Here is a 17018-nt window from a genome sequence, read left to right on the forward strand (position 1 = left end):
CCAAGATCTAAATATTTCTCTTACGTGGCTTTCACATCAATTTGGAAATCAAATCTTGCATTCTACTCAAACATTTTCATTCATTCTTTTTTTTCAAGGAGATCAGGAAACACAATACCTTCAAAGCATCTTTAAGCTTTTATCATATGACCTCACTTCAGTTGTTCTCAAAACATTTTTTAACCTAAATGTTTACTGATGTCTTACATGGTCAAGATGTTTCCATTCTTCTGCCCATTCTCTGTCTGTTAGTCTGTGATCAATCATTTCTTCTTGACGTGTGCCATGCAACCCTACAAATAGAGAGAAAAAGGCTTAATTGCCCTAAAGCATTCAGTACCCAATCTGTATGCAATCCTGCACATAGCCAGGACCATGTGGGCAATCCCAAAGATGTTAAAACATTTTATTTTGATTGGAGACAAGAATTATACTTAGTCAGAATTACCCAGTGGCGTCCTCCTAAGAACGACAAAAATATTAGAACTCCAAGGAATTCTAGAGGTCATCTCATCAGAACTCTTTATTTTACACATGAGGAGGGAGAGCTACATGATAACAAGTCTAGAGCTTCTTATTCATATGAGACTCCCTAAGTAAAAATATAAACATATTCTTAGCTCTTAATAAATACAAGAAATTGGGGCTGGGATGTAGTTAGGTTGTAGACAGTGTGGTTAGCATACACAGACTCTGGATTTACTCCCCAGCACTAAATAAATAGAAAGAAACATGAGTAGACATTAGGTGGTTTCAAAATATGACTGGTCTGCATTAAAAAATAGACATCATAACTCATTTTATATGATTTCCCAAAACACAGTAAACCATTTTTTCATGCTTCAGCTATAGATGAATACAATCCTAATATATGTATCTTGCTGATAAAATTAGGCCACAAAGAGAGTGTTTTTATATTTGTATATAAAAGCTATATATACTAATTCAATTTACAAAAACATAAGATATAAAAATGAGATATGTTTTATCAAAAAATCAGCATGCCAGTTATACTTCAACAAATATCACATTCAAATTAAAAAAATGAATATCATAATTTGAAGCCCATGAGTATTAATGCTCTTTAGCACCACAGTTATACTGCTATGAAAAAGTATCATGTAAATATTTACCAAGTGCACTGATATTAATGAATGAGCGCCATTAGGTAAGTTAGTCATTAGAATATGAACATGCATTTTCACATTTCTCCATAAAAGGTCAGAATAGAAGACTGATGAGAGATGTCTAGAAACCTGGTGTTCCTCTCATGCCTTCATTGTGGAAAGTGCCCTTTACCCTCTACATCAAGGAAGGGCACTGGGCGATGTGATGCTTTCTGCTTTGAATGACCAAAACAATTCTTTTTGGTTACTCTCCCTCATATTGTTAATCTGAACAGCAAATTAAGTCTGGCATGGTTTGGGCTTCTAGACATTGAGGCTCCTTCTCTGAGGTCCTGTCATTTAAGCATTAAATGACAATAAAAAGATATTGCATTCCACTTTTTGTGAAATCTAAGTGGTTAGAAATCTTTTCTTTCCGATGACTTAAGGCGAAAAAAAAAGATGATTCACATGACTCTTTCAGCCAACTACAAGATACAATTTCATCCATAACCCATGAAAGTGAACATTTATGATAGCTCTCTCAGGTAAAAAATAATAAAAAATAAAAAGGTATAAAAATACTATGCATCATTCCTGTCCAAACAGAACACACTCAGAGATAAATTTTAAAAGTTAATAAAATTGTCAATGCCACCTATTGGCAAAACATAAAATTGCAAATGTTTTACTAATTTGCTTAATAGAAAAGATATTGGGATGGGAGAGAATAGTTATTGCTCTGTTTAGTGTGAATATTTCAAGTTGAAATGTTTGCAAATACGTAATTTTTGTTGACTTATTTGTTGCCTGTGTTTTGGGGAAAAAAACACTATTCCTACAATTAATCACAGAAAATAACCAGAGGATGATGAAAATATAAATGTGACAGGAACTTTCAAGATGGTGGCATCTAAATGTTTGGCAGTAAGAACCAAGACCTCTAGAGGTCTCAAAATTTTCAAAAATTCTGCAGACTAAATCAATAATGATTCAAGCTCTAACACTCAGAACAATTAATGAGCAATAGAAAGTTTGTGGTTAACAGGTGTCTACTACGAGTCTTAGTGGTCTAAGTTTCATCTCATTCTTTTAAAACAGAAGAATGTTAGAAACATTGTTGTGCTCAAGTATTTACAGGAGAAATAAGGGCTTCATCTGGTACTTTCAAACTCTGAAGGTCATTTGTTGGAATCAAATCTATGTAAGGAAAAAATAAGACAACTGAAAACTAATTTCTTTACTTCACATACTTAAATATTCAACACCATACAAATTTTATTTGTGTTCATAATACCACAGAGATATACGAGAGTAAAATAGGTCATAATCATCAAAGAACACATTTTCTGTTTGTGGGCCACCTGGCACTAATGTTGTATCTTAACTGGTTCCTATGTTTTAGAAGATTTTTAGCTAACTAGGCTAAAACCCAAAGCTTACTTACAAACTAATGCTGCTTACAAAATTACTTTATTAAAGGATTCAGTTGAGTATATGTCACTACATATAACACACATTTATAAATCATATCAGACTAAATACACCTTTATGACAATTTTTATATTCTCAAAATAGCAGCCTGATATAATGCCATAATTTGTTACTCATACATCAAGATTTTATTTTACATTAACACACACTAAACTCTGGCAGACTTTAGGGATGGTTAAGTAGCTGCACATATTTATAGAGATTAGCACTATTAGTTTTATAAGCTAATATAATTAAAAGGTAAGAAACATGGTCTGAAGAAAATCACATAAAACCAATGGATACAGATATAATTCATAAAGGGATATTTTACATTACTAGATGAAAACATAATCATTGCACATAAGCATAATTACTTCCTTGTTGATTACTTTATAGTGCACTGTAACTAATAATTCACCAAATAGCATTTGCTGCCTAAGAAGTAGACCATTCTCTGGCACCTACAACAGTGTATCATCTCCTGAACTGGTCTCACAGTAACCTGATGATTCCACTGCTATTTAAACATGAGCAATCATATTTTCAGGCCTTAAGTCATCAATAAATGGTAAGGCTTCTGCATAGAAAGGGGTTGTAATCACATTTGGTTTTGAGGTCTCAGTCTAGACTGAGAGAAAGCATAACCACTTTTGAAAAGCCCTTCAGAAATAGTACCTGTGAGAACATTAGACAGATCGGCCATTAAGAAAGCACAAATTATGTGCTTAGCCATTTTTGTCTGATACACTAAATAAACATAGAAATTACTGTTGTGGGCAACCAGAATTACTAATTTACTATCTCACAACCAAAGCCTCAGTCATCTCATCCCCATTCTGCTTTCTAGACCTTTGGAGGACTCTGGACAGGAAGGCAAAAATACTACCCTTACAGCAGCCTAAAAACCTGGGTAGAAGCCTAACACAAACTTCTGCATTTCAGGCTATCTCTGCCTGTGAAAAACAAAAATGAAAATAAAATCCTGTCACTATTATTCCAGTAGCTGACAGCTGGCTGACTTTTTCCCAGAGTTCTGTATCTTCAGCTCTGTTTTCTGATTTTCTACTTTGACTTCACCCTTGTTCTTTCTGGTATCCTGCCCACCAAATCTCCCATAGTCAGGAAAATTGGCCAGCAACTAGTTATGAAGTAAAGGGAGTCCTGTTGGTGGGTGGTATGGTCACAGGAGATGGGGAAAAAACAGGGAGATGGTTGTTGCTCTTAGTGAGATTCTGAAGGTTAGACATTGAAGGTGTCTCAGGAACAGCGTACTTACTACCTGATACCATCACCTCAACCACCTATCATCTATCAAAACTTACCTTAGGCATCTTCCTTCTGATTTTTTTGCAGCAGACATTTGCTGAATAAAAGGCAAGATCTCCTAAAGCTTTATATCCAATAATTTTATAAAGAGTAATGGACACAGGCAAGTAGGACACAAATTTTCCTAAACTCATTCATTCTGTGTTCTGTTCTTTGATGCAAAATTGACAATACTAATTTTAATCACTGGCATTTTCTAACAGAGAAAAGTACCAAGCATTCCTCACTGTCAAGTTAAGCCATAAACAGTATGCCATATCATATTTTGGAAATATGGAATATCATGGAGACTGTACAAGTCCAAATGAACTCAGACTATCTGAAACAAAAAATATATACAAAAGAAACTAATTTTTAAAAATATTTTTTAAAAAGAGTCACTGATGTTTGATTCTCAAAGAGACTACATATGAAATCTCTCATAAAGCAAGATTCAAGCTAAAAGTTCATTTTACTTTTGTTACCATAATTAAGGATTTTATTAAGTTTGACACCCTCCTCGAAAAACAAAAAGAAAATTAACCTGCTGTCTTCAAGCATATAAGAGTATACTAATAACACCAAGTTTTCTCATAAAGGGGACAAAATGAAGAAAGCAAAATTTTGCCCCTATAAGACTTCAAGCCTCAAACTCAGTTGAGAAGTAGTGATGTAAGAACCTACAGCATCCAACTGCCAAAAAAGTGAATAGATCTTTGAGTCTTACCCATAGGTCTGTTTCTGTCCCTGAGGTCCCTGTGGCTGGGGTGTCGATAGGAGTCCCTGTAGTGGTGGGCAATGGCCATATCATCCAAACGGTAATGCTGAGGTGGAGGTGGGGTGGGGTGAGGCAGGCCATTTGGCTGGTAGGATAAGCCGTTATTTGGACTGTACCGCTGGCCTGGGCTAATAGTGCATGGTCGCTTGCTTGGATGTTCTGAGTGCAAAGGCTCTCTGTCAAAGCCATTTTCTTTGGTTCTGGGGGGCAGAAGAAAGAGAGTTTTGTTTCATTATATACTCAGAAACCAGCATAATTCAGATGCTCGTATCAAGCTTGTATCAACAGAATATTCCTTTACTGGCCAGAAGCTTTCAAAATTCAGCAGCTTCCCAGGAAACTTACAGGAATGCTCTGAAACCCACGTTGAGGCCCAAATGATATGAGATTGAGCATAGGAGAAAATGCGTCACTTGTCATCAAATTAACAAACATTTTTCCAGCTGAAGCTCATGTGGCTAAGTCACAAATAAGAGGAAACCCAATCTCCTTTTTCTGCATTTTAATGCAAAAAAAAAAAAAAAAGTGATTGACTTCTAACAAGCTACCCTAAGACAGAGTGTAGCCAGTGACAATTCAGCAGGATATAAATCATCACTCTCTGGAAGAATGCAGCACATCTGTTCCACCCAGCATCTGATTTTCATGTCAGAGAACACCTGAGAGCTGGGTTGTCCAATACAGTAGCCACATATGACCCTTTAAATTCAAATGTTACCTAATTTTTAAATTATATAAAGCTTAAAATTCAATTCTTCAGTGGCAGTAGCCACTTTTCAGGTACTCAATAGTCTGCTGTGGCCATTGGCTACAGAACTGGACTGCAAAGACACAGAACTTTCACATCATCACCAAGTCTATTGGAAAATGAGGATCCAAGTGAGATAACACGATGAGCAATGTAACATCTGGAATACCAACATTATTTTGTGTCACTAGCATGATCAGTCAACAGAGCTAGCTGCGACTAGGAGGAAGAACTAAATTGCTCCCCCTTTAAGTGGAGGAAACACATGCCCAGAGAGTCTGTGTGTCCTGTCTGAGGTCATCAGGTCTTAGAACAACAGGCTTCATCATGTGACCCACAGAACTTTGAACTTGACTTTCAGAAGAAATAAATTTCAAAAATGAGGTCTGATAACTAATCACTGCTGTTTGATTCTCAAACAAAAGTAGGGCTAAAAAAATATTTTCTAAGGAATCTCTATTGCTTAGAGACTTACTCAATATATTTGATAAGATAGAAACAAGTTGCATCCAACTCTGACAGAATCACAACACCTGAGCCAAGGCTTCCCACAGCAGCTGGCTCTCCTCAGGAACCAGCAATTTATTCTTAGACCAGTGGCAGTATCTATGTTCCCAGAGAAATCTCCTAAGAATTCTTACCCATTCACAGTGGTAAAGCTGCAGATTTCCATGTGTCTCTTAGTTTTTTAAGTTGGTAAAACAATAGTTATAGAGGACTTAATACACTTTTTCTACTTTCCTGGAACCTAGTAAGAGTCTGATAATACCAGAGAGGAACATCTAAGTAGAAACTAGATCAACAATGGATATTATCAGGGGCAACAGGGCTCTACAATGACTAAACCTTATGTTCTTTTAGGGTAGAGTCCCAGTGACAACTTAGATAACCAGACTGAGAAGAACAAAAGGGACAGAGACAGAAGGTGTAAGAACACAAAGAACTGAAGGAAAGTCTGCAGAGTTGAATGTGGAATGAGCTCATGACTACTACAAGCTAAAGGAGGAGCACCAGCTAAAGACAGGAGACTGGCCTCTACTGGAAATGACAGCAATCCATGGTCCCCCTGGGAAGGGCAGCCAGCCATCTCAATGCTGCTCCCATCAAGTGCATGTCTGCACAAAAACACACTGACTCCATACATATTGATCATTGGTATCAGACTAAAATATCCACTATAGCTCAGACATTACCTAAATGTATTGCTTTAAAATAATTTCTAAAAGTGAAAGGAAACATTCTAGATATTGATTTATCTTCTAAGAGTACACCTATGTGATTTTAATCTGTATTTTTATCCTTTGCATTTCTGAATAATACACTTTAACATTCAATGCATATTACCAGCATAAATCAGTTATAAAATACTGAAGACTATTAGTAGCTATGAACATAATACTAACACAGCACCTACCTTATGGCAGTATGGTGTAATGGAAAGAGCACTGGACTGGAAATCAAGAAATCTGAGATCTAGTCCTGGCTCTGCCACGACTAGCTGTGTGACCTTGGACAAGTCACCTAACCTCTCTTTCATCTGTAAAATGAAAGGGTTGGACTAGATCAACAGTTTTCAAACTGTGTCACCTGAAGTGCTTAATGGATTCTGCAGGCAATGAAGACCTTTTCCCCCAACTGATCAAAATTAAAGGATTCAAGGAACCCCCTTGTTATTAACTGTGTTAAAAATTGGAGTCCCCTTGGGCTGGGGATGTGGCTCAAGTGGTAGCGCTCGCCTGGCATGCATGCGGCCTGGGTTCGATCCTCAGCACCACATACAAAACAAAGATGTTGTGTCTGCCGAAAACTAAAAAAAAAAATAAATAAATATTAAAATATTCTCTCTTTTTAAAAAAAAAATTGGAGTTCCCCCTAAGATTTCATTTTTAAAGGTAAAAGTCTGCTGCTAAAATCAAGTTTGAAAACCACCAGAGTAGATGATTTCTGAGGTCCCTTCTAGTTATAAAACTTGATAATTCAATTTTTCTACATTATAATATTCTAATTATTCTGTACAGTTTAATGCCATGGTTCTGTAGATCAAAACACATAGGGTTGATGGTTCGCTGGTCAAACCAAACAACATACAAATAAATTGTTCATAGCTTATTTTTGTGTGAAAATTATATATATATATATATCCTCAAAATATCATTGTGCAGATCCTGTAGCATTTCTTTTTTCCCCATGATGCTGGAGACTGAACCAGGGTTTTGCACGTGCCAGGCAAGTGCTCTACCACTAAATGATATCCCTAGCCCTTTTTAGGGTTTTCTAAGTTGCCCTTACAAGGTCTGGCCTTGAATTTGTGATCTCCCTGCCTCAGCCTACCAAGTAGCTGAGATTACAGATAAGCACCTTCCCTGTAGCATTGCTATATATGAAACATCTTTGACCCATTTGTTTGAAACCAGCCCAACCTACAATATTTCCTTTTTTTTTTTTTTTTCAATGAAAGCAACAACAACATAGAACACCAGAAGAATCCTGGTAACTTTCAAATGGTTAGATATGTTACAGACCTTCAACCTCACATGAGCCCTCATTGGTGTTATTACTTAGATGACCCGATTATATGGGGATGGGGAGAGTTTCTTCCCCTAATGCAAGGGCAGCGATGACCTGAGAGGCAGGGCTGGGCCCTGCATCTGTCCCCTGATTTCTGCATATCCTTGCTGTCCTTTACTGGGTCTCCTCACTCCTGACAGCTAGTGAAACAATAAGGTTCATCACTTACAGAGCAGTTACATTTTAACAGCAAAGCATGGAAACTTTTGTAGCCCAAAGAACTAAAGTTACAAAAGACCTCCCTGTTGCTTCCTCCAATCACTCAGGACTAGCTTTTAGGCTAGCCCAAATCAAAGGATGTTCATCCAGAATGGTGACTAAAACAACTTAAATGCTATCTTCAGCTATCTACACCTTATTTGCCTAGGCAAATTTTATATTTGCATTTTAATTTGTTGCCCTTTCAAAGTGTACTAGGCAAAAATAAACACTTTTAATTTTGTCCCATAGGCATGCCCTTGAAATAACTCAAACTCTACAAGGAAACCTGTCAGGTCTCATAGACACGTGGAACAAAGTTTTGGTTTGGTTTTAAATTTTACCTAAGGATATTCCTTTTTTGTACCAGGAGACATATGCCTGAACATCATCTGAGCACTTCAACATTTAGCTCTTCTGTCAAGCACTTCCCTGTCAAGGTCTGATATCCTGAGCCCAGAGGGCACTCAGGACTCTGCTGCATGATCCCAGATTCCTTAATCTCAGTTTCCTACCTGGTACAATGCACACACTGGAAATAATAACTGTGGGGACAACTGAAGAGATAGCCTAACTTACACTTTATGCCACTGGAGGCTTCCCCTGGCCCCAGTTCCTCAATAATAGGATCTGCAAACTGACCATTTACAGAAGAACATGAACATTTTTTATAAAATTCTACACACATTATTTAACAAGGCATGATTGGCTAGTGTGCACTGATACTCCCATAGTAACATGTATAATAAAATAGTATAACAATCAAGGAAATGGGAAAGTAAGAAAAAAATCTCATAAATAGTCAACATAGTATGCAGAAGAAGAAGATAAATCTCCTAATGACAGGAGAAGGTAGAATCTTCTTTCTTCCCCTACATTAAGATTTTTTTTTAATGTGGGGAAAATTCAATTATAAAGACTTTTCTAGGGGGAGGCAAAGTGGTATCGCAATAAACTTTAGAAAAGGAAACAAGAGCAAATGCTAATCTTAGCCCTGTTGCAAATAAATATATTATGTGCCTTAGCTGCTCACTTGAGTTACAATGGGCATCTCAAAATGAGCATGTTTAACTTGGCCTTGACTCTCTCATGCATTCTGAGAGAACCTTCCAAACCATCATCCAGGGAGAAAGTTGAAAGTCATTCTACAGTCTTCTCCAAATCCAACTCCTATCACTGATCTCTTAAGGACCTGTGGCAGGCCCCTCCTTTTGTTCCAGGAAACCTTGATCTTGATCAGTCACTGCTGCTTGCTAGACCCCAGCTGCTTGCTTGGACAGCCATGTCTACCCAGGGCTCTTCAAAAGACAAGTAGCAGTGAGACACTGATCTAAAGTTCCTATGAGATCTAACATCCTGTCACACACTGAATCTTACTTTATTCTTTATTCTTAAATTTTAGAAGTCTACATCTAAATTCTAGGAGGTAATGGTTCTATTAAAGATCAAAGACAATAATAACTCAATAGCAAACCTGTTTCCCTTCCTTTTCTAATGCACACAGTTTGTCAAGGCTACAGAAGGACTAGACGGAGGGGGGGAATCACTCTTGTCATCATATTTGAAAACATAATTTAGTAAGAGGTCTCTTTAGAAACTGTTAGGAAATAGGTGAGTTTAAATAAGAATTTCACATAATTCGTTTTTCATGGTGTTGAATATTGTATCTGAAACAAAATAGATTACAAACTCCCCTGTCTCCTTAAAAAGAAAATCAAACCTAATTCTTCATGACAACCTGCAGTAGTTTCTGTGTTTTGCTATCACTCTGGAGGAAGGGGGACATTTAGACGGTTAAGAACAGAGAGCTGAATGCCACAGAACCATCACTACCTGGATAGCCAGATGGAGAGAGGTGCCTTTAATCTCTCTGTTGCTGAACAACCACCTCAGAGAGAACTTCCTGAGCTGCATGTTAATGTCTTCAGAAGTAAATAAGAGGCAGGTGGATGTGGGCCACTCCAGACACACAGACACAATGCCTGGACCTTCACGGATTACAATGCACCAGGTTCACAGATCCACCTGAGCCTTCCCTCCCACAGTGGGAAGATGGAATTTTTCTATCACGTGTCTCCTGATGCTGTCCATCTGCTCAATGGTTACACTGCCTGTTACTGGCTGTCCCCCTTGTGTTTCCTAATCTCTGTCACTGCTGAAATATTCCATTTCTTCTTTTCCTGCTATTTGGAACTATGCTTTCTTTTTCTAATTCATCTGCACATTCAATTAGAGTCCTCCAGTGTTTTCTGGTCAGTGAATCCATCTTGGTATTGGGTTCCTGGGCCATTAACGGCTATTTTCATTGTTGTATTTCAGATTTTCTGTTTTCTTTTTTACATGTATGTGTGTGTGTGTGTGTGTGTGTGTGTGTGTTGAGAAAGAGAGAGACAGACAGACAGACACTAGGGATTGAACCCAGAGGTGCTCCACCACTGAAACATTAATTCTTCATCTCCAGCCCATTTTATTTTCAGACAGGTCTTGCTAAATTGCCCAGGCAATCCTCAAATTTGCTATCCTGCAGCTTTAGCCTCTAGAGTCTCTGGGATTATAGGTATACTCTACCATGTCTAGCTCAGAGACGCATCTTTTAAAACCAAATAAGTAAATGAAGACTCTTGGGGGGAGATGTCATTTGATGTACTACTGAAAATAACTGCATTAAATTTATCTTGAGGACTGGGGTTATGGCTCAGCAGTAGAACACTTGCCTAGCACGTGCAAGGCCCTGGGTTTAATCCTCAGCACCACATTAAGATAAATTAAAATAAAGGTATTATGTCCAACTACAACTAGAAAATAAATTTTAAAAAATTATCTTGAATCATTTGTTTTTTTAAGTGGTGGGGGTATTTTATTTTTAGTGTTTTGCTTTATTTTGTTGTAGGTACCCACCATGTATAACCTACTAGCTTAAGCTTCAGTGGGAATACAAAGATGAATGAGACATGATCATTCCAACCCTCCATAAGATTATGATTTAACACTAGACAAATTCTTTACCATAAAAATGAGTTAACTGGAGCTATAAGGCTTCTATACATTTGTGTGGGATCTATAGACTGAAGGTACCATATGAATAGTACGAACATGGTCTAGGAGCTCAGAGGGAGAAAGGATTACTCCACAATGTATATTCAAAAGATCCGGGGCTTTGCAGTTGTATGAAATTGCTGGTCGTGTGACCTTGGTGGGCCTACCTCTAAGACCCTCTGTTTTTATCTACAAAATGGGGGTTACGTTAGAGGTGCTGAGAGGACTATAGAAAGAGTCTATATACAGGGCCTAACCCATGGTTGGCATTTGATAAGTTAGTCAAAGCCTTTTGCTTCCTAGCTGGGACATGCAGAGGCTGGTGGCAGAGAATCATGGTTTGGGGTATTGGGTTGGCCTGGTATATCCAGAACACAGGTGTTTGAGTTGGGAGCCTAGGATTAGAATTGGGTTTCTCTTAGAAGACACATGACCTCAGACATTCAGCCTTCCTGAATCTACACCAATAGCACTGTTAGAAAATAAGTGTTATATATTAGTTCGTAAAAAAAAAAATATACAGGGCCTGGCACATCTATTGCCTGGTAAATAGTGACCATTCTTATAGGATTTATGACTAGGAACCTTCATTCACATGATAGCTACTGAGACAGTATGTAAAGCCAATGATGACATAGGAGAAGCAGGAAAGAACAGAAACCATCAGTGGGAATACAGCTAAGACATGAAGAATATTCAGGAGGGAGAGACCTGGGGTATGGAAAGAAGTAAGGTGCCAATTAAGGCTGAGACTGCAGAGCCTGGAAGACTCTGCAATCATGCTGTTTTTCTCACCATATAAATATAACTGCATGCTATTTCACTAGACATCTCACAATTGATGTGATTAATATAAAAAATAATAATAATGACTACTGGGATGATCATGTATTTCTTGAAACTGAGGAATGCATAAAAGATGCAATGTAAAACAAAGCTGAAGATAGAATTCCTACATTTTCCTCATGGAATATTAAATGCAATAGATCATACAAATTTCATTGTCACTTGCATAGACAATTGAACAATTTCTTATAAAATATACTGGTGTGTTCTTTTTAAAATAACATAATCACTGACACCCTGTTCATTTTACAGAAAAGGAGAAATGGTCCACTCTGTTCAGTTGGTGAGTAATGCAATGATAATTTTCAGATATTCAAACAACAGGGTTTCAAAATGACTGTCTTTGGCCCCTCAAACCTGTGGCATTTTCTAACTTACTCATTCAGGCAGGCAATCTAGCTCACTTTGGATCTTCTGTCATTAAAAGGATTTATAAAACCTCAGAATATGATGTGATGCCATTTACCCACTTGAGCAATTAAAGAAATATGAGAAAGTAAGACAAAAAATCCACATTTCTTAGTTAAGTTTTCCTTATTTAAATTCTGCACACACACACACACACACACACACACACACACAAAAACCCACATTTGTGTAATGAGAAGATTTCAGCTAGGTAAATATGCTCACGTTGCCCGGAGCAGTGGCACATGCCTATATCCCAGCAACTTGGGGGGCTGAGGCAAGAAAATTGCAAATTCACAGACAGCCTCAGCAACTTAGCGAGACCTTAAGCAATTCAGTGAGATCCTGTCTCTACATAAAAAAAATATGAAAAAAGAATGGGGATGTGGCTTGGTGGCTAAGCAGCCCCAGGTTCAATCCCTGGTACCAATAATAATAATAATATATGTTAAAAATATACATACACACATATGCATACACTGATTTGTCCACTAAGAAACTCTGCAACCCTAGACAAATTCTTGGGGCCTTCAGTTCCTCAAGTGTAAACAGGAGGAGTTGGCCTGGTATATCCATAAGATCCCTCCTAGTTGACAAATCATGTAATTCTAAGGTACAAGCAAGTCCTTCCAGAAAATGTTTAATTATTGGGGGAAGAAGAAATACAAATTAATCCAACTATGAGGCCTCTGGAATAAAAGCCTAGAGGTGTTAAACTGCAGTTGATATAAAGTAGTCCTATTAAAATGATAATGTATAAGAAAGGGATTAACAACATCTATCATTTGAGATCGTAGGGGGAAAACAAATCATAACAACAAAAATAATGATACCGATACAAGACCAAAGATCATTTCATCTGGTTTCTTCAGCAAGAAAAATCCTGAGTCAGAAAAGGGGCAGAACAGGTGAGAACACAATACAAAAAGCAAATTACAACAAAAAGCCACTGTATCAATGCTGTGAGAAAGGATGAACAGCAGTTAATTAGAATAACTAGTAATGCTCTAAAATCTTAGTATTTATTCACTCAGTCTCCATGAAATCAAGCACTAGCTATTCACTTCCCTCCACAGTCCATAGGAAAGCTTCTTGTCTTCAGAAGCCATCAGAGAGAGAGCAGGATTAAAAAACCAGTGCCCTTAGCAGGTCATGGTGGTGTCCACCTGTAAACCCAGAAACTCAAAAGACTGAGGCAGGAGGATCACAAATTTAAGGCCAGTCTCAAGCAATTTAGTAAGGCCCTAAGCAACTTAGTGAGATCCTGTCTCAAAATTAAAAATAAAAAGGGTTGGAGATGTGGCTCAGTGGTAAAGTGCCCCTGGGTTTATTCCCTTATTTAAAAAAAAAAAAAAAGGAGTGCCCTTAATTTATAGTCTCTATTTGTGAAGGTGTTCACTTCATATAACTTTCACATAGTGAGAAAAATACAAATCAGAATTCTCTTTCCTAATATTTGGGACAGGAAAAACAAAGCATGATTTTTAAGTGAAAATTGTCTTTTTCTAATTTGAGTTCCACAGTATTCTATCATAGACCAACAAATTTGGTACAATTGCTTAGGAACTCTCCCCAGAGCTATTATTTTAAAGAAATTAGAGAACATTTCACTTTTGTATACAGGAAAAATAAAGGAAAAAAGAGATTCCATAGACTTCCCTGGGCTATAAAATTTCTTTAAATAACAATAATGTTTTTAAAAAGAAAAAAAATATAACCTGTGTCAATAATATTTAAGGATGAGCAGTTCAATTTGCCAAAGCCCATCTCTGTAACACGTGATGGTTGTTTAGTACATTAACTCAGCAATTGTCACAGAATTTAAACCCCCAAAGTTGTAAACAAAATATAGAGCGCTCTTTTGTTCATGACATGTCATGAACAAATTACCAAAATGTGTTTTCTCCTCAGGTGTCAGTTTTTCCCTCTTTTAGTGACTGATGGCTCCCAGTGTTATTACAGAAACAGATTGATCTTTTTAATGAGCCAGTTTAATAGACTCCAAAATCTCACCGTGGCTGCTCATCCATGTCAGACCATATGCACCAACAAAACATTCAGTAAAACAAAAAAAAGCTCTGCTGTCAGACAGCTCCATACTCTATAAAATTTCATATAGTAGAGCTGGATATTCAGATAAACAGCCAGAGAAGAGGAAAATGCAGATGCAAACAAGATGCAGGAAATACATGCAAAAAGAAAATAAAGAAAAAGCCCAACACTATAGAGGTCCATATTTTCTTGGCTCAGATCAAATTCCCACGAGATACAAATGTATTTACGCAACATAGTCTCATTATTCTTTCTAAGGAAAATTCTAAGGAAACCTATTTGCCATCTTTCTATTATAACATATACTTCAGGGTTCCTTTTGAAAAGGGATGTTCCATCCAAAGATCAACCATATGAATTCTGACTACAGCAACTGTCTGTGAATAACCAGAGAACAAGACAGAAGACTCCTTTTAAGAGTCTTCAGCCTGACTAAATGAGCATGCTCTCGCTGTCTATCCACCCCCCCCCCACACACACACACACACCACACAGGGGGGTAGGGCAGAGGGGGAGAGAGAGAGTTAGAGATCAGAACAAGAATGCTGAGTGTCTGTGGAATTTAATATGAAGTTTTGATATCAAGGTTTAACTGCTTAGAGCTTACATCAGGATTGTCCCAGGAAAGTCAAAAGCCATGTTACATTCAAATAAAAATTGCTAGAAAAGAGCCAGTGGGAAAATGGCTGGGAATATAGAAAAAAATGAATGAACTAAAGTTTTTATATTCCATCTTACGGTTACTCAGTAGTTAGGAATTCTAGCTGAGGTCATGCCCACTTTGAATTTTGCTTCAAAGATTATCTTTATGTTTATCCTAACTATCTAAATCTTTTTATTATACCCTCCTCGCCCCCAAAATAAATTTCCTCTTCTCAGTTTGCCATTCAGCTTCTCCCTAATTATTTTATCACATTATCCTAGAAACATGGAGCTAAAATATCAATACCTGCATGCAGCACTTATTTCCCACAAGGTTAATGGGCTCAGATTGGACAGGAATAGACACGTAAATCTATTCCTGAGCCACTTCTTCGTTCTTATCATTGTGTAGACATACCACACAGGTACCCACATTAAGCAATTCCCTTTAAAAGCAAATGTACCAAATGCTCTTATTCCCTCTTAAATCTGACCAAGAAAATACAATTTTCAAAAAGAAAGGAGTACCATGGGCAGGTCATATGAGGAACTGGATCTCCAATATTTCACTAATATTTAACCTTTTGCTTTAGGAAAATTAAACCATGAAGTCCTAGGTCAAGAGGAGATAAATTCCAGTGGTTGTAGCATAAAAACTGCTTAGCAGAGAATTATGTAATGACTACACTATAAATGGGTGGCTTTTAATAATATTCTGATTTGCACAGCAGCTAACACACTTAAGGGTAGCTAAGTCTGTCACAGACAGAGGTCTCTGGGCAGTTCCAAGGATGTTAATCTACTGTGAATCTGGAACATAACTAGGCCAGTGTCAACATCTCATAGGCTGTTGCACCATGTCTGATTAAATGCAGAAAAATAAGAAAAAAAAAAAAAAGAGAGAAAAGAAACCCAGTGCATGACAAATCAAGTTGTAGAGTACAGTTTCATTTTAAGAGTCTCCACGTTTCACATATACTTTGCAAAACGCTGCTGAGACTTCGCATTCTTATATCATTGCTATTCCCCTAGAGATGAAGGCCAGCAGCGAAACTACAAAGAAACATGTCCTCGTACCCCAGGTAGGAGGACCAGGCTGTGATGGGCCCAGGGTCCTCCACCCTCTCACCTGTCTGGAGTTCGCCTCTTCCCGTTTTCGTTCACATCGAGAAGCAGCTCTGAGGAGTCAACAGGGGAGGTGGTGCTGGCATCCAGAAGCAGCTGTTCGTGCTGGGCGAGGTACTGGGCAGGGTTCTGTTTGGCCAGCCTTGCGCAGTGGAGGAGCTCGCGCTGCAGCAGGGGCAGGTTGGCCTGCAAGAGTGCGACAGGAGTGAGAAGGTGGACTGCAAGGCTGCTTCCGACCCGTCCACCTAGTCGCCTGCTGCTCAAACTGTGAAGCAGCTCAGGCAACACTATGTTGTCAAATGCATGCCTCAGTTCAATGTCAGGGCCAACTCTAGGACAGGGCCTGGATTTATGTGTCACTTCACCTCCCTCCATTTCCTCATTGACAACACCAGCAGTGCGCTAATGATTTTTAAGGGCCCTTTATGGGGCAATATAAATTTTACAGCATGTGAGATTGCAGCTCCGTCCATGAGTAACTTTTGTTTTCTCTAAGAAAGAAAGAGGGTAGTGAAATACAAACATGCTCTTATTAATCTCAAAAACATCTCCTTGACACATTGAGTTTGGGATCTAGTGATTTCTACAGGTCAAACAGGATAATCCCATGAAATGTCTTTAATCAATTACTAGCCTTGAGTGAAAATATATTAGAAAACATTGGAACACAAAGATTCTTTTTTCATAAGCATCAGATTCATACAATTAAGTAACTGCCTGGGTGAATATG

General features: G+C 37.8%; 1 protein-coding gene across 1 annotated transcript in view; it reads right to left on the minus strand.

Moving 5' to 3' along the window:
- Runx1t1 (RUNX1 partner transcriptional co-repressor 1) overlaps positions 1-17018 on the minus strand; it is a 139373-nt gene that overhangs the window by 26842 nt on the left and 95513 nt on the right. The window contains 3 exon segments of the mRNA XM_048782783.1: positions 208-293; positions 4615-4865; positions 16293-16474. Of these exon segments, the coding sequence (XP_048638740.1) occupies positions 208-293; positions 4615-4865; positions 16293-16474 (519 nt within the window).

This window comes from Marmota marmota, unplaced genomic scaffold (assembly GCF_001458135.2).
Source record: "Marmota marmota marmota unplaced genomic scaffold, marMar, whole genome shotgun sequence".
In the NCBI taxonomy this organism is placed as follows: Eukaryota; Metazoa; Chordata; class Mammalia; order Rodentia; family Sciuridae; genus Marmota; species Marmota marmota.